Source organism: Barbus barbus (assembly GCF_936440315.1).
Source record: "Barbus barbus genome assembly, chromosome: 50".
NCBI lineage: Eukaryota > Metazoa > Chordata > Actinopteri > Cypriniformes > Cyprinidae > Barbus > Barbus barbus.
The window spans coordinates 13,080,783-13,104,843 of record NC_136728.1 but is presented as its reverse complement, the minus strand read 5'-3'; the positions used below and the strand labels follow the sequence as shown (position 1 = coordinate 13,104,843).

The 24,061-nt window shown below is 35.6% G+C and overlaps 1 protein-coding gene across 2 annotated transcripts in view; it reads left to right on the top strand.

The window, feature by feature from the left end:
* LOC306868424 (fatty acyl-CoA reductase 1-like) overlaps positions 1–24,061 on the top strand; it is a 29,954-nt gene that overhangs the window by 2,610 nt on the left and 3,283 nt on the right. The window contains exons 2-11 of one of the 2 annotated variants that reach the window (XM_079414577.1): positions 8,424–8,644; positions 9,949–10,124; positions 13,356–13,535; positions 14,159–14,336; positions 14,426–14,470; positions 14,576–14,703; positions 14,825–14,892; positions 18,617–18,788; positions 22,809–22,938; positions 23,121–23,248. In XM_079414577.1, the coding sequence (XP_079270703.1) occupies positions 8,456–8,644; positions 9,949–10,124; positions 13,356–13,535; positions 14,159–14,336; positions 14,426–14,470; positions 14,576–14,703; positions 14,825–14,892; positions 18,617–18,788; positions 22,809–22,938; positions 23,121–23,248 (1,394 nt within the window). In that variant the 5' untranslated portion in view covers positions 8,424–8,455. Of the gene's footprint in view, positions 1–8,423; positions 8,645–9,948; positions 10,125–13,355; positions 13,536–14,158; positions 14,337–14,425; positions 14,471–14,575; positions 14,704–14,824; positions 14,893–18,616; positions 18,789–19,024; positions 19,197–22,808; positions 22,939–23,120; positions 23,249–24,061 lie in introns of both variants that reach the window. The other variant, XM_079414578.1, reaches the window with a different exon arrangement.

The following is a 24,061-nucleotide window of genomic DNA, read 5'->3' as shown; positions in this document are numbered from 1 at the left end:
ATCAATATGCTAAAAAAATTAGAAAAATACTAAAAAACTTCACAGACAAAGACACTCGGACCTTGTGGCAAGCCATTCAGACCATCACTGACTACAAGCCCCCGCCACAGGCCAGTGACGATGACACATCCTTACCAGATGCACTCAACCACTTCTACTCACGATTTGAGATACAGAACGACACACCTGCACAGAAACTACTCACATCTCCAAACGACCAGGTACTCTTTCTCTCTCCAGCCGACGTAAGGAAGACCCTGTCCCGGATTAACCCACGAAAGGCTGTGGGCCCTGACAACATACCTGGACGTGTACTGAGAGACTGTGCTGCACAGCTGACGGATGTCCTAACAGACATCTTCAACACCTCGCTGAGCCAGGCAGTCGTCCCCACGTGTCTCAAATCCACCTCCATAATTCCAGTACCAAAGAAGTCACCCGTGTCCTGTCTGAATGACTATCGTCCCATAGCACTGACCCCAATCATGATGAAGTGCTTTGAGAGGTTAGTCATGCATCGCATCACATCAAATCCAGTCTCCCAAACACAATGGACCCATTCCAGTTTGCATACCATCCAAACCGTTCCACGGACGATGCAATATCCACCACTCTCCACCTAGCTCTTACTCACCTGGAACAGAAAGACTCTTATGTAAGAATGTTGTTCATCGACTTCAGCTCAGCATTCAACGCTATAATCCCACAACAGCTCATTCACAAACTAAACTTGCTGGGCCTTAACACCTCCCTCTGTAATTGGATCCTGGACTTTTTAACTGCAACTCCTCCAGCACTACCACACTGAGCACAGGTGCCCCACAAGGCTGTGTGCTCAGCCCGCTGCTCTTCACGCTGCTGACTAATGACTGCACTGCCAAGTCCAGCTCCAACCACATCATCAAGTTTGCGGATGACACAACTGTGGTAGGCCTCATCAGCAACAACGATGAAACGCTCTACAGAGAGGAAGTGGCACAGCTGGCGAAATGGTGTGGCGCTAACAACCTGTCCCTCAATGTGAGTAAGACAAAAGAGGTTGTGATGGACTTCAGGAGAAACTCTGTTGACCATCGACGGCTCAACCGTGGAGAGAGTTGGCAGCACTAAATTCCTGGGGGTGCACATCACAGAGGATCTCACCTGGACCACCAACGTCACGTCACTCAAAAAGAAGGGACAGCAGCGCCTCCACTTTCTCCGCCGGCTGAAAAGGCAAACATACTGAAATACTTTAGATGCGGAGCGGTGTTTCTGATATCAGTGAGCAAGGAGCAGGAAATGGTGAACCCGACGTGGAGCTGGAGCGGAGTGATTATTAAATGCTTGGAGCAAGGAGGGGAAATTGTTGATGCTCCACTCCACTCACATACTCTGCTTGAGAGGTGTTCACGTCTAATTTCCGTTTTGGAAACACGTATTTACGTTAATTCCGAGAGCACGTGAAGGCAGCATTAGTAATTTACTCAACCAATTTGTTAAAACCTCAAGTCACTTATGACTGAAACATAATTAAAATGTATTTAATTTACTTGTCTACAAAAGTAATAGACTCCAGAAAGAGTGTCTAAGCATCTTTTCCCTCCATTTATTCAACTACACAGAATTCAGAAGTCCGTTGTGAACGAAATTGACTCTCATGACTCAAATAACCTTTTCTCGTACATTCAGTCATTAGGTCCCTTTTTCACAAATGAGATTTGTCAATTTAATCAGTTTTACTTTGCTCAAAGCCCATAGCCAGCTTGAGTCATTCGGACTCGAAACTCTGATTGACCGGTAAAGGTGTATTCCTTAAAATAAGTCCAACCAATGCTCATTCATGTAGTCAAATGCTCCTGTATTAATTCGGGTAAACATACCTATTAAGCTCACCAAAATCTACATTGAGACATTTTTAGTGCACAAGATATTGGTTTCAGTACAAAAGGTTATGTTAAAATAAAATATTAACCTCTCACACAAAATATATAATTTTAGTTTTAATGACTAAAGCATTTAAATTAAGATATACATCATTAAATTCAAAAAGTCTGGCTGTGCTTAATGGGAACATTTGTGTACCCTTTAAGCACACCCCTGTTCCCATTAAGCTCACATCATATTTTATAAAACATTCTTGTTTATTTTAAGGAAAATTGTTAAAGAATAATTGTAAAAATATATATTTTTGAAGGTACAAAGTCAATCACAAAAAAACAGAACACTAAAATCAAGCAACAAGGCATTCAAATCGATCAGTTTTATATTCATAGTTAAGTGTCATCTAAGCACATTGCAACATCTAGACTAGTCCACTTTCAGCTAAGTAAAAATCAAATAAAACAAACCAATAAAACATTTAATTCATGGGGATGAACATAGAAAGTAGCCTCATTATGAAACCTCTTTTTAAATGGATGTTAACTTATCTATAGTCTCTTAAGGCTGGAATACACTACACGATTTCTGCCCCGATTTTCCACAGATTTACAGTCTGGAGAAGTTGATGCTAGTTACCAAAGATCGGAGCCAGTCTGCATATTTGAGTTTACAGAATTCATAGAAAATCAATTAACTTAACTTCTAAAGTGACAACCATCAGTTAATATTTAACGTCTGTTTATGAAGTATTTACATAGATGTTCAATGTGGAAGAGCTTAAAGAGAGCACACTGAGCTTAATTGGAGCAGCAACAATTTTTAATAAATTTCATGTAATATTAATTAAAATGACAGGATTTTGCTAAATAAATAGTCTAGGTCATGTATTAAGTTCGTAGATATTTTAATATGAACAACTAATATTAACAATATCTATGAAATGATACTTTTTCTTATTGATGTAACACTGAAGCTGTGTGATGTTCATAGTAGTGCACCCTTTAAGCTCACCTTAAAATAATATGAAATCTTTAAAAATTACAGCACTGTAAAGCAACAGACCAAATAAACTATCAATTTATAATATTATGGATGTAAAAGTACAAGCCAGTAATGCCTGTGATTGAATATGTTAACGTAGCACACAATCGTATTCAGCTAGTCAGCTAACTGTGTTCTGTAGCATCTGTGCTGTGTTGCTAAAACTATCTTTTGAATCTAATATAATTATTTCCAACATATAAGTTTCAGGTTATAATATGCAAAAGTCTGAACATTAATCTCTTAATTTTACAACAAGTAGTGAAACTTACCCAAAATAAAGGCTTAAACATCTAAAAAATGCACATTTAAGGGGCTACTCTTTTGGTGAAAGTTTTTAGACAGCTTTCAAAATGGCCGCCAGACAGTGTGAACACATGGAGAGCCATATCTCTGTGCAATGATCTGATTGACTTGAAATTACAAGTAGACATCAAGTAGGATAATAAATTATTTTTTCTTTTTATAATCTGAACTCAAAAATGGAAGTGTGCTTAATGGGTACCTGAGCTTAATAGGTACGTTTACCCTAGTTTTTAAAGAGAGAAAGCAGTCTTGCACTTCAAAACGGAGTTGAATGGAAAATATCAGTTCAAGACTTAAACAAGAATGGTTTGTTCTGATTCATAACTCCATTCTACATTCAATCTGACAAAAATGACACGCACATTTAAAGTTTTTCATTTGTATGATTTAGGGCTGCAACAACTAATCGATAAAATCGATTATTATCGATTATGAAAATCATCGACAACGATTCTCATTATCGATTAATCGGGTCTGCCCACAGTGCACGTCCAACTTCAGCTGGTTAGTCAAATTACGGCACTGAATAATGCATTTCTATGGACAAAATGCATCTAAAAATAGTGGAGGAAACAGAATGAGATTCTGCCGGAGAAGCACGTGATCCAAGCTGCCCAAAACATGATAATTCTTTATTTTAAGCTTTAAGTTAATGCATAAGAGTAATGGCTTGCCCTGTCAGGCGCTTTGACAGATGCGTGTGCGTCCTCACCGCAAAAACGTTCAGTTTACGGTCATATCCTTATCTATAAATGCCACAAATTCACGCGAGCATATCCATTTTTGCATAAAGGTCCGTCCTGACAGTCTGTGTTAAGTTTAAAATACCGAATGAGCGGCGGGCGCGCGCACGCGCGTCAGACGGACAGAACACAGTAGAGAGGGAGACAATTAATAGGCTTTTCAGCGCAAACATATCCATTGTGCTGAATTATCTGTTGTTGAAAGTTAATTTAAGGTTTAAATAAATTAAAATATTTTATGAGAGTAGGAACTTTAAAGGGATAACAGCGTGTAATTGTCTGTCTGAATATAAACATGAGACGCTCCATAACGGCCTTTTACAGGATAAAGAAATGACGAGGTGACTGTGATCAAAGTAGTTCCTGCAGAACATTACTCTTACCTGTTGGTTAACACTGAGTTTGTGTTTTTATTCGTCTTTATTATTATCTTTATTATTTTAATTGAGGTTTAAACTATATTCAATTTTTACAATGCTTAACAAATTTATGTAAGTTTAACAATGTGTTTATGTAAGGTTTGTGCCACTGCTGCTCTAAAGTAACAGTATTGGTGATAACCAAAATCATTTTTCGGCTTTCTGTACTGGTTAGTACTCCAATATGTGTAAGCTCTTTAGTAACAGTAGTAGGCTATTTTTAATGCTATAATATCATTATTGCTGTTATCTATGAAAGAAAACCAGAGCACTTATTTTTTCTTGTATTTTTTATTTGAGTATTTTTTTTTCACGATACCCAATTGCAGTCAAAAAGTACATAAACAATACCAGCAAGAATGCAAGCTGTTATGAGGCCATTTTTTATTATTATGTCTAATAAATGACAATAACATTTTTAAATTTAAACAAATTTTTGACAAATTTCTAAAATATGTTTTCTCTTTATTATGCTAAGTGGTCTAATTAAGCACTGTATGTTTTCATAGCATTCAGTTGTCACGTTTGTTTGAAGGACATTGGGCAGAATGTGGAATAGTGTTTTTTTTGGTCAATATTTTTTAATCGATTAATCGAAAGAATAATCGGCCAACTAATCGATTATCAAAATAATCGTTAGTTGCAGCCCTAGTATGATTACTATTTTGTTATAACACTTGTTTAGAACCTTTATGATAATAGTGTTTATTATCTAGGGCCTACTTTTGGAGTATATCCAAAAACAGCATCAGGAACGAACACCAGTCTGACAGGGCTTATTTGATTTTGAACATTTTTGGTCTGTATCCCTGATTGTTCTACTTCTAAACAGTTAATTGCATATTTTTACCATCTCATTTTGATGAACATCCCCACTGTTGTTGTTGTTTTAATGAGGATCACAAGACGCAAGGCAGTACAGTCTTGTGACAACACCATTTTTTCCTGTCACTGTATCTTTGATTTTGTACTTCAGTGCTGAGATCTGTCAGTGCAGTTTTTTTTACTATGCACACACAGGATATTCGATCCCATTAGCATTGAGTACTTTTATTTAGGTTCATAATGGAAAGCTTTTAAGCTAAAGCACTCCTGACTACGGCCATTCTGTTGTTATTACGTTGGTATTTGTTTACATGTTACAGTTGTTACAGTAGTACAATTCCTGCCCATGTGACGCATGAATTATTCAAACTGAGGATGTGGGATCTAGGATCAATTTGCATCTGGTGTACATGAAAGGGACTTGATCATGTCAGATGGCCCCATATAGGATGGTTATATCTCCACTCGGTTCTTTCTCAGACGAGCGATCAGATTTCAGGGGTTAGAAAATGCCAGCTTCTCTATAGGGACTGATTTCCTTTGCCCACAGTCCTTGAACTCCCGTTTTAGCTTTGCTCCCTGTAGTTGAACGCTGTTTAATGCCAGTGTCACTGCAGAGGCAGCTCTAGGTCCTTAGTCACAGAAGTGCAGAGTGGCTCTTGGAAAGAAATCGCACTGCACAACATCTTGTCTCGCCTTCTGGAATAATCCACCTGACCCCTACAATTAAACAGGCATTCATTAGCTCTAGATTGGCTACACTGCAAGTGAGTCAAAATAACCCATGCACTTCACTGAATGTTTTTGAGACTTTTTGATACAGATTGTGCCCTGAAAGTCAGGAAACAGCCCAGAATTTGTTGCTGTGTGTGTGCTCTGTCCGTGTTTGGGTGCATGCAGCTGTGGAACTTGGCACCGGTGTTATGCAGCAAACAATGCGTGGCTGCAGCACCGAACAGAAAGAGGCTGCAAAAACAGCTCATTGTCAGTGTTACCGCAAACCAGCGGGAACTTGTTATTCTGAGTGGCCTGATAAGTTTACGGAAAGGATCATGTGATGCGGCTGGACGCATCAGAAAGAAAGTGTCAGACTGAGATTGAAACATCATATATTGAGTTGCATGTGTGTAAGATATGCAGAAGAAACTGAGCCCAGAAATGGTCAAATGCAGATTAGAATACATCCTGTATCTTTTTGATCATTAACTATGTTTCCATCCAAAGTTTCGAATTAAACTTATGCGCCAAACTGGAATATCGCATAAAACATTTACAAATAAAGCACCGTTTCCATCAACGAGTCAAAGAGAACAAAATCATCACTTCCAGGTTAAACTGGCACTAAATATCACTAAGAAAACTAGGAGAAACCACTGAATATAATAATTTTCATATATTATAAATTATTTCAGTGCTTCAGAGCGAGCAGACAAAACACAATAAATGCAGTCATTGCTTTCAGAAGTGGATGCCTGCTGTTTGGGAAATGCAGTCATGTAAGACAGTTATACAAAAATACTTTGACAACAGACTTTGCTCAGGTATTTCAGAATGACCATAACAACATAGATGCTGTGAATGAAGTCGGTCCGCTGCTAATCAAGTTATCCCGTCTCATAGCGCAAAGTCACGTCACGTTTGATGCGCATAGAGGAATTTATTCGGCAAATGTGTTTCTATCGTAGTTAATGCACATTGTTTTCTTATCGGATAAAAAGTTTATCCTACTCAAATGTGCGCATAAGTTTTTTTTAATGCACATTTTTAGAATTTTGGATGGAAACACAGCTAGTTACATGCATTTTTAGGCTCTGCAAATGCAAACATAAACATTTGGTTTTTGAAACATTTAGTTGTCAGTTTAAATTTTTATGTTTTACTTTTGTTAGCTACTGTGAATTTAAGGCTGTCTGAGTTTTGTCTGTACAATTATAATACCTGTATAACTTTCAATGACAGATAGTAATATTTTTAAATATGAATCTAATATTTAAATGCATGGAAACTTAATAAAACTAATAATTTGTATATTGTAAATAAATATTAAGGAATCAATATAAATCTTTGTATTTTATAATTATCTATATACAATTATACATTTAAATTCATACAATGTGTTGAAATTGTATTTTTAAACTCAAATTTTTAGATTAAGATTATTTTCATGTTTTTGAAAGAAGTCTTATGTTTTCCCAAGACTGCATTTATTTGATCAAATCATAGTAAGAACAGAAATATTGTGAAGTATTATTGCATCTTAAAATACCTTTTTTCTCTTTGAATATATTAAAGAGTAATTATTCCTGTGATGGCAAATCTGAATTTTCAGCAGTTTTTTCTGTGTCACAATCTTCCAGAAATCATTCTAATGTGCTGATTTGCTGCTCAAGAACCATTTATTATTGTTATTATTATTATTAACGTTAAATACAGATAGATATGCTTCTACGTATTTTTGTTCTTTTTTTTTTTTTTAATTCTTCAATAGTAAGTTCAAAGGAACAGGATCCATATGAAAAATAAATCCTTTGTAAAAGTATAGATTTCTTTACTGTCACTTTTGATCAATTTAATGCATCATTCTGCATAAACTACTATATATACACACACATATATATATAAATAAATCTTACAGGCCCCAAAACTACTTCATGGTAGTATCAAGTGTATGTGAGGGAAAAAAAAAAAAAAGAAAAGAAAAAAAAAACTGCCAGGGCAAGTAGAAGTCTAAAGTAGGAAAAAAATCTTTCTCTCATTTTATTACATATTAACCCAGTATCTGCTGTGGATGAGCTGTATTGGCTTGTTATCAGCGGACAGGAGATAAGAATAATAAACCTATTTATACTGTTGTGATTTTACGATGCCATTTAATTTGTCCTATCAATTAGTGATATGTCAAGCTTTTTGCGGTCGATGCACCTTAATGCCGTTTAGGAGCACTTTTATTGATTCAGCAAGACAAAACCCAGTTGCGGTCCAGGAGAGTAATACAACACCAGGTCTTAAGAGGGCATTACACATTTTTACAAAGTTAACATTTGAGTGTCATGCAGTAGTTGTGTACTGAGGTCTTGGCAGGAAAGGAAGGAAGTGGCAAGTGAAATATTTACCGCATACTGACAAAACAGCACGATTTCAGAAGCAAAGAGTGAGATCCATTGTGAAATGTGTGCGTATTTGCAGTGTGATACTGTGTGACAATGTTTCTGTTGGTGTTCTTCAGGGGTGTAACAGAGGAGGGAAGGTGCACTCAGGATGGTCACCATTCCAGAGTACTACGAGGGAAAAAATGTTCTCATCACAGGGGCCACAGGCTTTATGGGGAAAGTACTTCTGGAGAAGCTGCTACGCTCATGTTCCGGTGTCAAAGCTGCCTATGTTCTTGTCCGGCCCAAAGCAGGACAGGCGCCTGATGCCCGTATTGCTGACATGATGAACTGCAAGGTGAGCAAGCGCAGGTCTGGAGGATTGCTGGAGAACTTCATGGTTTTTTCTCTTAATTCTCAATTGAGTTATATACTTCATGGCATAAATTAAGGGTAAGGTAAGGCAATATAGCTTTAAAAAATGTACAGGATTTTTTTTGTTTGTTTCCCAAATAGAGTGAAGAATCATTTTAACCAGACAGTCAGTGTAAGTCAGCCAATTGGAGTCAAAATGTTTAATGGGAGTAGTAAAGTTTAATACAGTTAAAACTTGATAAATTTATTGAAATTCCACTACTCTTCCTTTTTTTACTAAAAAAAATTTAGTGAGTTAGTAGTATTCATATTTTCTTAGTATTTATTCATATTTTTGAATTTACTATATTTTCTGTTTTCATTTTAGTTTCTGTAAAATTTAGTTATGTGCTTTGCCAATTAGTTTTTACTATATGTTGCTGTTTAACTTTAATTTTATTTTAATTTCAGTTTTAGTCTTAGTAACTTTAATACATCAACTGTTTAGTACTTCAACTTTTCAGTTGGTAGCCAAAGCAACATACGTGTATTAGGGATATGCATCTCCATAACTGAGGCCGATGCGATACGCATCTCGATGCATAGCCGATGATACGATACACTGAAGATACATATGAAGCAGATACCGATGCGACGCGATACGATTCACCCCTATTGCAATGCAGTGCGATTCGATTTCTATTCAACACAATGCGATTCCATGCAATGCTTTGGCTACATATATGTATGTATACATATACATACACACACACACACATAGAGAGAGAGAGAGCTTAATTTCATTAAATAAAAACTAAGTTTAAATGATTTTAGTTTTAGGTAACACAAACAACACTGATTATTATGCTTACTTTTTTTTTTTTCTTAGCTTTTTGTCACGTTCTATTTTTTTCTGCCAGTAAATTGTGTCCTTTTTTTGTTGTATGACATACAATAATTATTGTTTGTCACTTTTAAAATAACATTTAATGTTCATATATTATATACGTAACGTCTTATGGGATTTATGATTAGGCCACAGATGCACTATTCAGATCACGTGTTATATTTGCAATGACTTTCAGAATGCTTTGAATGCTCTAGATTGCGCTGATAGATCTTATCTCTCACTCTATTTGCTCATTACACAATTATGTTGTATGCACATTTCTGGCCTTTTCTAGGTAATATTGATTGCATTCTCATAGGCTGTGCGTGACAGGAATTCATATGCGTTTACTTTAGTGCTTGGCCAGACTGTGATATATGATTATGGTGAAAGTAATCTTGAGCCTTTGAATGTTGCAGCTTTTTGACAGATTGCGAGAGGAGCAGCCCGATTTCGCAGAGAAGATTGTGGCGGTCAACAGCGACCTGACGCAGCCAGATCTGGACCTGAGCACAGAAGACCAGGAGACTCTCACGGGCTGTATTAACATTGTGTTTCACTGCGCTGCCACTATCCGCTTCAACGAGCCTCTGAAGTAAGCTGTAATCTCCACCCACAGGATGACGCAAAGCTTTATCCACAGCTATGAGTTTAGATGCTTCTGATTAATTAGGTGGTTATATCACAGGAAGCAACTGAGTTCTTTATAACATGTTGCTTAAGTCATTTACATTTAGCAGACGCTTTTATCCGAAGCGACTTTCAAATGAAGATGATGGAAGCAATCACAATCAACAAAAGAGCAATGATACGCAAGTGCTATAACAAGTCTCAGTTAGCTTAACGGAGTACACATAACAAGGTTTTTTTTTTTTAGAGGCCTTTTTTGCGTTTGTTAATTGTATAATAAATACAAAAGAAAAGGAATAGATAGAATAGAAAAAGAACAGAGAAGATAGTGTTAGGTTTTTTTTTTTTTTAAGAAAGCAAGCAGTTAGTAAATGAATAGTGTTTTTTTTTTTTAAGAACAGAATTAGAAAATTACAGAAAATTAAATCTCAAGTTGATGTCCATATGACAGAAATGTACGGTAAAAATCAAGCAGTTAGTTAATGTCATGTAATGCAAAATTTGGTAGTTTTGTATGTTGTCTAATGGTTGGCATCATCTGAGGTCCTCTGGGGGGTTGGCATCATCTCTTCTCAGGTGTTCGGTCATCTCAGGTCTTTGTAAGGGCTGGATCCAGACTTAAGCTTGTGTAATTCCTAGTTACCACGGGATCCCAATCCCATGGCAGAAACATAGAAGGTAAAACAGAAAAAAATAGCGTAGCTGCTGTTCCACCTAAGCAAAAAAATATGTGTTCAACCCAAGCAAACGAATGAAAATTTGCATTTGATCAGATGTAACTGAAGTACAAGGTTATGAGATATATTATGTGATTGCTTGGCTAAGGAGAGGTGTCTTTATTCTAAATTTAAATGGAGTAAATGTAAAATTGGTGTAATATCATATTTTCTTGACCTGGTAAGGCCTGGTAGCAGCTGCATTTTGGACTACCTGTAGCTTGTTTATTGAAGATGGAGGACAACCACCTAGCAGTGCATTACAATAGTCCAGTCTAGAGAGAATGCATTAAATTTTTGACGGTAGAGGAAGTACATCCGTCTAGATGCAAATTGTAATCTTCGAGATTGTGTGTACTGTTTTTTTGGTCCAATAAGTAATATCTCGGTCTTACCCGAATTTAATAGGAGAAAATGATTGGTCATCCAGTCTTTTCCATTTTTAACACACTCTGTTAGCTTAGATCACTTAGAAGTTTCATCTGGTCTTGTTGAAATATATGGTTGAGTATCATCAGCATAACAATGGAAACTAATCCCATATTTTATAATAACATTACCAAGGGGAAACATGTATATTGAAAATAGCAGAGGGCCTAGTACAGATCCTTGTGGCACTCCATACTTTACTTCATTTAATTGAGATGATTCCCCGTTTAAATAGACAAAGTGATAGCGATCGGAAAGGTAGGATCTAAACCATCTTAAAGCCTGCCCTTGAATACCTGTGTAGTTTTGCAATCGATCTATGAGTATGTCATGATCTCTAGGGCCGGTGTCCTGCAAAGTTTAGCTCCAACCCTAATCAAACACACCTGAAGCAGCTAATCAAGCTCTTACTAGGTATACTTGAAACTTCCAGGGAGGTGTGTTGAGGTAAGCTGGAGCTGAACTCTGCAGGACACAGGCCCTCCAGGATCAAGTTTGGTGACCCCTGATCTATAGTGTCAAGTAAACTAGCAATGAGATGCAGCCTTTGGGTTCACTAGGATCTATTTGTGGTTTCTTAATAAGAGGCTTAATAACCACCAGCTTGAATGGTTTTGGGAGGTGACATAGAGATAATGATAATAATATTGAGAAGCGGTTCTTCTGCTACAGGTAACAACTCTTTCAGTAATTTAGTGGGTACAGGATCTAATAAACAGGTTTAGATGCAGTGATAAGTTTATTTAGATCTTCCTGTCCTATAGGGTGTAAAGCACTGCAGTTCTTCTTTGGGTGCAATGAAAGTGAAAAGTGAAAGTGACATACGGCCAAGTATGGTGACCCATACTCGGAATTTGTGCTCTGCATTTAACCCATCCAAAGTGCACACACAATGAACACAATGAACACACACACACCGTGAACACACACCCGGAGCAGTGGGCAGCCATTTAGGTTTATGTATTTATATTATTATGATTATTAATAGTAGTTGTGGTTCTAAAAGTTATAATAATACTGTCACTAATGTATTACTGCTAATATTGTTTTTATTACTACTTTTATAATAAGTATTATTGGAAATGCTAATAATAGAATTATTAATGATGCAACAAATTTAGTACAATTTACAATAATAAAAATAATACAGTGATGTTTTTACTACTAATAAAAATGTATTATTAATATCAGAAATAGTAATAAAACTATAATTGTCTTTGTTTTTATTACAATTATTATAATTTTAATGCAAATAATACATGATGAAATAAATGTATTACTATTTCCAGTAACAACAACAATAATAATGATGATGATAAAAATTATAATTTTATTAATGGTAGTAGTAGTAATGGCAGTTAAAGTACTGTCATTATTATTGTTTTACTTTTAAATACTATATTATTACTATTATTATTATTATTATTATTAATGCTAATAATAGGTTTATTGTATCATTAATTATAAAATATTATTATTATTAATAGTAGTACAAGAAATAATACTGCAAATATAGTTTTTTTTATATATATATATATATACATATTATTCAAATATTTTGCATTAGTAGCGTATTTTCTGCTCAAATTCTACTGTCGCTACTGCATTTGATTAGATCAGACCTGTAATGTCCAATTAATGAATCTGGAGCAATATGCATTCAAAATGCATGCTAAAGCCTTGTTTATGCTTTAAAGTGAGTGTGGAATGAAGCACCGCAGGCTGTGCAAGCACAAACGCTTCAGAGGTGTTCATGCATTCTTCACCTGACTTAATTTTCTTTCTCAGCACTCACATAATGCACCGCATTATAAATGCGTATTTTGTCATTTACATTATATATTTCCTTAACTTTCCTTATCTTTTTCTGATGTCTGTAAGTACAAAGGTTGAAACTACACTAACTGCAGGTTATCGTGATTAGATCAATATTTTTCGGTTAGATGGTTTTGTACAAATTGCAATAGGTCTATCTTCAAGTTAATCAGATCTGCTCATGCTTCTGCAGAGTCACTGCAGTTCAGTGTTTTTTTTCTGTCCCTCTGCTGCAGAGATGCCATGCAGTTGAATGTGCTGGCCACACAGAAGATGGTTAACTTGGCTCACAGAATTAAGCATTTGGAGGTGTTTATCCACGTGTCCACAGCATACGCCAACTGTGACCGAGAGCTCATTGAAGAGGTGGTCTATCCACCACCTGTCGATTACAGGAAACTCATAGACACACTTGAGTAAGTCTTGGCTCTCCAAAACACTCTTGTCTTTGATGCTGCAGTCCCTTTCCTCATTATACTTAAAGTCTAAAGCCTGACTTTTAATGATTAATAAATGAATGTCAAGGACTTATATAGTACTTAACATGTTCTCCATGTTTGACAATGGCTGCTTTCACATATAAAGCCTTTGTTATAAATTTAACAATGCTTTCCCAGTTAGAGATCATGCATAAACAAGGACTTGTTGTCAAAATGCTAGCTAATTAGCACTGGTAATTATTTTATTATATATATATAATTAATATACACAGCCCACACATATAATGTACACAAAAACTTATTTTGGATGCGATTAATCGTTTCCCTCCAATGATTTTATATTTTAATCTTTTGAATTTTTTACATAATATATTTGATAATTTTTTAATATAAATTATGATAAGTGTATATATATAAAAAAACATACTAAACGCACACACATACTTACAAACATAAAAACGCAACAAACTATATAACAGAAATAAGAAAATAACACAATGAATATTGAAGCTATTCCAAGCAAGATTAACTAGATGAAACCCTTTTTTTTTTTTTTTTTTGCTCTCCCTTAACTTCCTGGATTTGTCCGACGCTGACAGGTGGATGGACGACAAACTGGTCTCTTTAATAACACCAAAGCTGTTAGGTGAGCGGCCTAACACATACACGTACACTAAAGCCTTGGCAGAACAGCTCATCCAGCAGGAGTGTGGAAACCTCAACGTCGCCATCATCAGGCCCTCGATCGTAGGAGCCAGCTGGAAGGAGCCGTTCCCCGTAAGCATGCTCATTTCCATCCTCCCACCTAATTAAAAAAATACTGCCTGGATTTTGAGCACCACTCTTTCTTTTCCACTCTGTTTAAGGGCTGGATTGATAATTTCAACGGGCCGAGTGGCATATTCATCGCTGTGAGTGGCCACTTTGATTTTTTTTTTGAGTAGATTTAACTCACTTTGTATGATTGTTTATTGGTACTTCATGTTAAAAGCTTTTTTTTTTTTTTGGTTGTGCAGGCAGGAAAAGGGATTCTGAGAACAATGAGGGCTTCAAATAACGCTGTCGCTGACCTTGTGCCAGTCGATGTGGTCATAAACACCACTTTGGCTGCTGCCTGGTACTCCGGTTCCCAGAGACATGCCAGGTTGGACATCCACACAAACACCAACAGACACACTAAATTCCTCACACACGGATCACTGGAAAATAAAGTCATGGAATAAATGCCGCTGGTTTTCTGACAGTGTCTTTTGTCTCCATCGCAGGCCGAGAAGTATGTTGGTGTACAACTGCACGACGGGCGGGATCAATCCATTTCACTGGGGTGAAGTTGGTATGAATCGCTTTTTCAAACAAATCGCTGCACAGTGGCCTTCAAGTGCTCCATTTTCCCCATTTCTTTTTTGCTAATGACTCCAAATCAAAGAACATGTCACATTAAATGATTTAATATGAGAAAACTGACATGTTTGAACAAGCGCATGGGTATAGTACGGGCGTTAGCTGGTTCATTCTTTCAGTCTTTTTTATATGGGAATGGATTTAGCATGGATTTGATAATTCAGACTTTAATTTTTGAGACTTAACTTCATAGCTGTCTGGTTTCCACTGATGTAAAGTGGGGTGGGGTGGGGGGGGGGGGGGGGGGGTTGAGTTATGATAACCATTAGTGGATGAGTTATGAGTGGTTTTGTGATACAATATTTGTTTTTTATAAACTCTCATCACCATGTTGTGACCTTAAAATCTGTCTCTAGATCTAAATGGAAAAAGTAACATGGCAACAAAGTAATTCTATGTCCTTGATATATATTATATTATTTTATAATACTAAACACTTAATTTAATCAAATTAATCAGTGAGTTATACATTTTCATTGCTCAAAAAAGGTTTTTTTTTTTTTATGTAGTGGACAGAATTATATTTTATTGAATTTTATGGTTTTACAACATAATTAGGTCAGTCATGTTGTATAATATATATAATTATATATTTTTTTATTTCTTATATTACTAGTATCTTAGTTTAAATTTAATCTATATTAATTAAATATAGGGGTGCAATGGTCTTGTAAGTACTTGGATGTGTCATTTCAGACAGTTACTTTTTTAACTGCTTATACGGATCTGATCTAATTTTTTTTACTTTTTTTTTCACATCACAATTTTCACATCTTGCATTGCACACACCAATTGTATTAATTTTATATATATATATATTTATACAGTGCCCCTCAAAAGTATTGGAACAGTAAAGACAAAATTGCTCTGTTGGCTGTGGAGTCAAGACATTTGCAAATATGATTAAAACATGAATATGAGACAAAACTACAGAATGTCACATTTTATTATGAGCTGTTTCTTTTAGAGTTTCATCCCTCTATCTGATGTAAGCATAAGTATTGGAACAGATGTCTCACAGATCTTTCTAAGTGATCAGCTGTGTCCTGTTGCATTAATTCTTCAGATATTAAAAGCAGGGAATGTGTCGTATCAGTTATATCCATTACTTCTGCATTCTGAATCTTGCATTCGATGACGACACACACAAACCAGGATGAAGACGAGGGAGCTGACTTTGAGAGAAAAGCAAGCAATTTGGATGCTAAAAGAAAAGACGAAGTCAATTAGAGCTCTAGCAAAAATAAAGGGCATGGAGAAATCAAGAGTTTGAAAACCACCAGCGACACCAGCAACCAACAACGACCTGATCGGCTGAGAAAACAACAGTAGTTGATGACAAACAAATCATAAAAGCTGTGAAAATTAAGCCTAAAAGACGTGTCTGTAAAATCACCAACAACTTCCAGAAAGCTGGGGTGATGCTCTGACAATCTACTGTCCTCAGGAGACTTTGACACAGAATTACAGATGCTGCACAGCAAGATGCAAACCTCTGACCAGCACCAGAAATAGAAAGGCAAGATTAGAGTTTGCAAAAAAAGCACAAAGGTGAACCAGAAGAGTTTTGGAAAGTCTTAGATTGCCCAAGTCAATCTCCAGATTTAAATCCGACTGAACATGAATTTCACCAGCTGGAGACTATGGGTCACAGACTCACTGCTGTGATTGTGCGCAAGGGATATGCAAATAAACAATAGCTTTTAATCTTTTATATCTGCCTTATGTTGAACTGTCCCAATACTTATGCTCACATCAATGAGTGGGATGAACTCTAAAAGTGCTGTTCTTTTTATTTGGTAAAACATCTATGTGTTGAAACAGCTCATAATAAAATGTGACATTCTGTAGTTTTGTCTCATATTCATCTTTTAATAATATTTGCAAATGTCTTGACTCCACAGCCAACAGAGCAATTTTGTCTTTGCTGTAAAACGTTTTAGTGAGAAATTCTTAAGGTCTGTGATTTAAGTTGAGTGACCAACTCCCTTTTAATGAAGTGTTTGTGAGAATATGTCTCAATGCCTTTGCTACGGTTGTTACTGTTATGACAACAAACATGACTTTAGTGAACTCTTAAAACAGGTTTGACTTATGACTATGATGAGTGACTGGAATTCAGTCAGACTGGATATATTTATATCAGAGATATTAGATGAACCACAGTACAAGTGTGTACTGAGTCTTACTGTTTACATGTTCTACTGAAACTATTTCACCCATAGTTAATTAGTTAAGATACAAATCAATATTTGGTTATAATCAGCATTGTGTTGCAGTTGGCTTTTATTTTTAATGTATTTGTGTGTGTGTGTATACACACACACACACACAGATACATAAAAAAAATATATATATATAGAGAAAGAGAGAGTGAGATAGAGGTATACACAGTGTTGGGGTTACGTAATAATACTACTTTTTTCAAGTAACTAGTAAAGTAATGCATTATTTTTTAATTTACAAGAAAATATCTGAGTTACTTTTTCAAAAAAAAAAGATTAAGTATTTATCAAAATGAATTAAAACAGTGAAATGCAAACTCAGAATATGACGCAAACCTGCAATTAAATATGTTAAATAACACAAATGTATTTAATCCCATTTTATTAATCAATGTCTTTGCTGCTGACCTCTGATGATCCAGTTCAACCATACTAATAAGCAAACAACAATTGTGCTTCATTTGTTTTTTTTATTGCTGAAGAGTGTTGAACCTTCTTCTCCTGCATTCTACTTTACAGACGTGAATTTACTTTTCCTTAAGCCTGAGGTTTATTCATTACACGTTTTGGTGTGAAAGGGCTTTTACATTTGCTATAATTAGAGCTTCTTGTATTAAAAACAATCAAGCCTTGCTCATATTTAAAAAGTAACGCAAAAGTAATGTAACACGTTACTTTCCATAAAAAGTAGCTAAGTAACATAATTGGTTACTTTTTTAGGGAGTAAAGCAATATTGTAATGCATTACTTTTAAAAGTAACTTTTCCCCAACACTGTACATACATACATGAATACATATATACATACACACATACAGTGCTGGCCAAAATTATTAGAACACCTGACAGATCTGAAAATATTTACCTTTTTTACTTCCAAAACATGATTTCACTTCATAACGTTCATGAAACTTCCAGATGGTTGCTCTGAACAAAACAAATATCAGTCGTACAGTTTTTATCCACTTAACTTTGATATTTGGTTTGTACACCTTTTGCAGCAATTACAGCAGCACATCTCTCTGGCATAGTGTCAATATATTTCCTGAGAACTTCAACACTAATCTTATCCCATGTCTTCTGCAACTCAAGCCAAAGGCTTTTCTTTGAATGTATAACAGATCAGTATTCAGTTTAAAATATTTTATTTATTTATATTATATATATTTATTCATTTGTTTTAGTATATTGCATTTAATTTAAAATAAATTACAGTTCTGTTAACTGGTCCGAAATACTCTCACCATCTTTATTGTTGAGCCCTGAATTTTACAATATGATACTTTGAAAAAGATCTTAATATTTGGATAATGCCAATTAAATGACCCCAATACTTATGGATGGAAGAAATGATCAAAATTGAGCTTTTTAACCCTGAACCAAGTCATGCACAGCTGTGCCGTTTACTGTTGAACCCCTTTTTGTCTCTTAGAGTACCATGTTATATCCACTTTCAAGAGGAACCCCCTCGAGCAGGCCTTCAGGCGGCCAAATGTAAATCTCACAACCAATCACCTTATCAATCAGTACTGGATTGCTGTAAGCCACAAGGCGCCAGCATTCCTATATGATCTCTTCCTCAGGATGTCAGGAAGAGAGCCCAGGTAAATCCGACTGCTTCGCCCCTTTCCTCCTCCCCCGCTTCCTCCTCCACGCTCGGTCTAGTCATCACGTGTCAATCTCCGTGTCTTGGGCAAGGATGCATAACCCACTCGGAGACTGGGTTCTGCAAGCTTCCCGTCCACGTGTGTGTGTGTGTGTGTGTGCTTATCCATGTGTGTTGTGTAGCTCTGTGTTTAAAATGTTCTTGTATGTTGTATGCCTGTATTCCTCTCCACAGAGTACTGCATAAACATGACGTTCAAGACCAACCCCTTAGAACAGGCTTTCAGACGCCCCAATGTTAACCTGCGATCCAACCCTTTTACCAATCAGTACTGGACCACAGTGAGTCACACCCTTCCTGCCCTGCTGTATGACGGGTTTCTCATGTTGACGGGTCAGAAGCCCCGGTAAGGCCTTCAGTACCCGCTTCTCCACCCTTTTGTCCTCCCTCCTCCTCTCCCTCACCTCCAGCACTGGGTGTTGGGTGCGTGGTGTGGCATGGCGACAGGCCGGCTGGGAAGGAACCGCACAGGAACCACCCAGCCTGGCTATCTGCTGGACTTCATGGCATCGGACAAACGCTGCTGCTGGGCTATAGTGCATATAGTCCTGCACGCTTTTTTTGTGGGAAAGGAGATGGATCCATACCATAATACCATATTTAGTTTTTTTCTTCTGAGCCATGCCATTAAGTCTTCAAGAGAGGTCTTTTGGTCTGCTCTTGTAGCACATGAAAACATAGTGGACGTTGGGAATGATAGTTTGGTTAACAGGCTTTACTCACTAAGCAGGTCAGAGTGCTCAGCTCAGATCAAATACGGACTGTGTGCACTAACATTTTCCATCAAAACGTCAAACTGATCAGAGAACAGCACTCATAAATAATGGGGCCAGGTACCAAACTCTCTTCTCTTAAGAATTGTTTTAACTTGGGTCTGGGACTATATACTAAATTAAAAAATTGTTTATACATTTTATAATAATTTAGAAATTTATTGTAATTGTACATAATTTAATTAGTTTTTCCCCGCAAAAGTGAAATATACAGCAATGTGTTTTATTGGCAATGTGTTTTAATTTGACATTGCTCATTTTTTTCAGATTTTGAATCTGTTTTCTAAAGACTATTAAGAATTAAATTCTGAATAAAAGATTGATTATTCAGATTAAAATATTTATACTGTTTATAGAACTTTCTATAGAAGAGGATTAGGGCCAAGCAATAATAAAAAATCAAAAAAGTCATTATCATGCGAGATTAAACTCGTTAAATTTCAAGAAAATTTTTTGAAATAAAATGTTTAGAATAAAATCATTACATTTCAAGAAAAAAGATTTTGAATTTCAAATTATTCGTTGAATTTAAAATAAAAATCCACAAATTTTAGGTGTGCGTCAGGCAGCCTTATCAGGGACAAGATGCGATGATGATGTAGGTGTCATTGCATTTAATGCTTTTTTGCCTATCCAGTTGAACCCACTGGATGTGGCAATGCTACGTGGTTCATTCAAAATATTGCGGAAAAAGAGAACACCAATGCGGAGATGATGTTGTTTACGTCAAAACTGAAACCAAGCCGTTCACACATCACATTTTCTAGAGGGACATCTATCACCGTTGCACTCACGTCTCACAATCTCTTTCCACCTGACTGAAATTATGCCTTTTATTTTGATAATATTTAAGTACAAAATTTGAATTTAGTTTTTCAGCCATTTTGACAGCCCTGAAGGATGTTAAATTTCAAGAAAAATGTCCATGAGCATAACTCTCTGCGACCTATGCCACTGCAGATGCAGTTTAACACTGTCCAATGAGATAATGAACAAGACACGAGTGCTTATTCTCAGCATTTTATTTTCACATTTTTTTTCTCAAAATGAGTTTATTCTCAAAGTCTACGTTTATTCTCAGCATTTTATTTCAACTTTTGTACTCTAAATCAAACATGCTTTTTTTTCCCCTCGAAACAACACATTTATTCTCTTTGACTTTATTCTCGAAATGTAATGATTTTATTCACAATTTTATTTTGACTTTTTTTTTTTCTTGAAATTTCCCCAGTTTATTCTCACATTCTAATGACTTTAATCTCGAGATTTAAAAAAAAAAAAAAATTTATATTGACTTTAATCTCGATTCGTTTTTATTATTATTATTGCTTGGCCCTAATCTTCTTTCGTAACTTTCCTCTAATAGTGGATAGAAAAATATTTGCTGTTAACATAATACAACATAATACATAATTTCATAAGACTATTCTAATCATTTGTATTTGTATCATTGATGATATATATATATATATATATATATATATATATATATATATATATATATATATATATATATATATATATATATATATATATATATATATATATATATATATATATATATATATATTTAAAAAAACATTATTTATTTATTAATTTATAATTCGTCTCAGTGTTTGTACTATTATTTTTCTCACACCAATGTAGACGCTTCTTTACTCATAAAATATACAGCTGCCTGCATATCTTAAAAAGGTGGTCCTTGGCATTAAAATTGTTTAAAAGCCTTTGGTTTAACCCACCAAGATAGAAATTAAAAGGTTGCATCCTTCTAATTAAAAAAAAAATAATAATAATTTAAAAGGGAAGCACTGGATGCATACGTGACAATTATCCAATCATGCAAAAACGCTTTTAATTGCAGGGAGTAGATGTGTTTGGTACCTGGAGATGAAACGACTGGTTATGCACCTTAAATCTGAGGTCTTTCAGTTCATCGTTACTTTCTGCTCATGCAGGTTCAGTGAATTTGTTGTGTATTGCTGATATGCGTCTGGTTTAAGGTGCAAGTGTTTGTATAATTGATTGGTTTTAACACCATTCGAATGTTTTGAATTTGAATTTTAAAAGGAGGTGTTCTAATACAGTGCATGCATTCATTCCCTATCCAACCCATAAGAGATCTTGATGGGGAAACTGGGCGTTTCTGGACATTTGCATTCAACTTCAACAGTGCTTTGTCAGATAAAGCCTGAAGTTTGGCATACCAGTGCGTCTGGTAGAGTTTATAGAGGTACTCATAGCATCACACAGAAAGAATCAAGAATCTTAAGTACACAAATGCGCCCAGGTGCCCTACAAGCTCCTGCAAGGTTTTAACAGTGTGATCAGTGTTCAGCCAAATCATGGGAATCCACAGTCATGTTTGCCAAAGGTTTGTGGTTCAAAAGTGCTGCCGTGGGATCTAACCTGTATCAAATACACTACAGGATGAATGGGTTGGAGGAGTATTAGTTTTCACTAACTGAGTGTTTTGTTTGCGTTTTTTTTTTAATTTATTTTTTTACTTTTCTTATTTATTTTTGCTTTATTGTTTAATTTGTTTTTATTTTATTCTATTTTTCATTTTTATTTTGTTTGTTTTATTTTACTTGTTTGTTTTTTTTTGCTTTGTTTTTCAATTTGTTTCATTTTATTTTGTTTTGTTTAATTTACTCTTTCTTTATTTTTAATTTCATTTGTTTTATTTTGTTTTATTTAACTGTTTTTTACTAAATCAAAGCAAAATATTTTGCTTTATTTGGGAAAACTAACCAGTGGAAGCCAGTTTTTTTCCTCCAAGTAAAAGAAAAAAACAAATAATTTATTGTATTTATGACTGTCTCACAGTGCAAATTAATATCTTGCAATTGCAACTATATTTCTCATAATTGATAGGTGATAAACATTGTGAATATTTAATATTTTAAGCTATATATCACTTTTGTTTTACTATGAGGCAGAAATGGGCTTCACACATTAAGTCATTTACATAAACATTAAGTCATTTACAAGCTGTGGTTTCTTCGAACTACTGTCGTAGTCTCAGTCACCATCTGCTTTTATTAAACCGCTTAACCTTTTGAGGATTAAACGAGAGGAAAAAAAGCCACAAACTACACTTCCAGCCCCCATCAAAGCTCATCCCCTCAAATTTCTCTCCTTTTCTCCCGCTCGCTCCCTGCATTGTTTCCGTGGCGACGCAGGATGATGAAGACTATCACTCGGTTGCACAAGGCCATGATGGTGCTGGAGTACTTCACAAGCCACTCGTGGGTGTGGAACACAGACAACGTTACCATGCTCATGAACCAGATGGGGTCTGAGGACAAGAAGGTGTGTGTGTGTTTATGTATATTAATACACTCACAGTCTGCTGTTGGCACAGTTAAATGAGTCGCATATGTGATTCTGAATCATGTCACTTAAAGCGTGTTGTCAATGAACAATTCATTCAAGTGGCTCATAGCTCTGACTTTTATCAATGCTTGAACTCAATGAATGTTTTTCTTGCTCAGGCATTTAACATTGATGTCAGGCAGTTGCACTGGGCAGAATACATGGAGAATTACTGCATGGGCACTAAGAAGTATGTTCTCAATGAAGAGTTGTCAGGACTCCCAGCAGCACGCAAACACTTGAACAAGTAAGTATTGAAGTTTTGTAGGTTACCTTCGGGATAACTATTAAACTAGACTGGGGACATTCAGACACCAAATAATAAGCGTCTTGAGTGTCTGATTCCAAGCCTAAAACTAGACTGGGGACATTCACACTAATATGGTAGTTGCTGCACCGTTATGGAGCTTATAATATGACACAACTATTTGAATTGTGTAAATTTGAATTATTGACAAGTGTCATTCAACAAAACTGAATATTATGTGGCATTTAACATAGTTCTGAATTAGATTTTTTTATAACTTGAATATTGAACATTTGAAATTTAACACAATTGAATTTTTTAGTGGCAGTTTTTTAATAGACATGTATTTTCAGACAGCGGATTATTTGTTCTGAATTTTTGACCGCAAATATCCAGTTTTTAAAAATACAGCTTCAAGTTTTCAAGATGAAGAAATTCAGAACATCAAATTCAATATTTAAAATTCAAAGCGCAGAAATTCAGATCCTACAGAAAGTAGGTCAGAGGTCATTCTCAGGGAAGAGTAGATGATCTCCGAAAAGTCGAACGAAGCATTTACTGCGAGTCTGTGACCGGGAGGGGACATGTTCAGTTCACTAATGCTGGGTACACACTAAAAGATTTTTAAAATCTTATAAGATCTTCAAAATGCGAGAGACCACAAATATGGAAGCAGAATAATGACAATAGTTTTTGAAACATAAAGCATGCTAAATTCCACAAATCGAAAAAAAAAGATGCATTGCAATTAACAGTGCTTGCATTTTAATGCCTTGTATTTCCAGGACTTACATATTTAGGTCCTGAAATTTA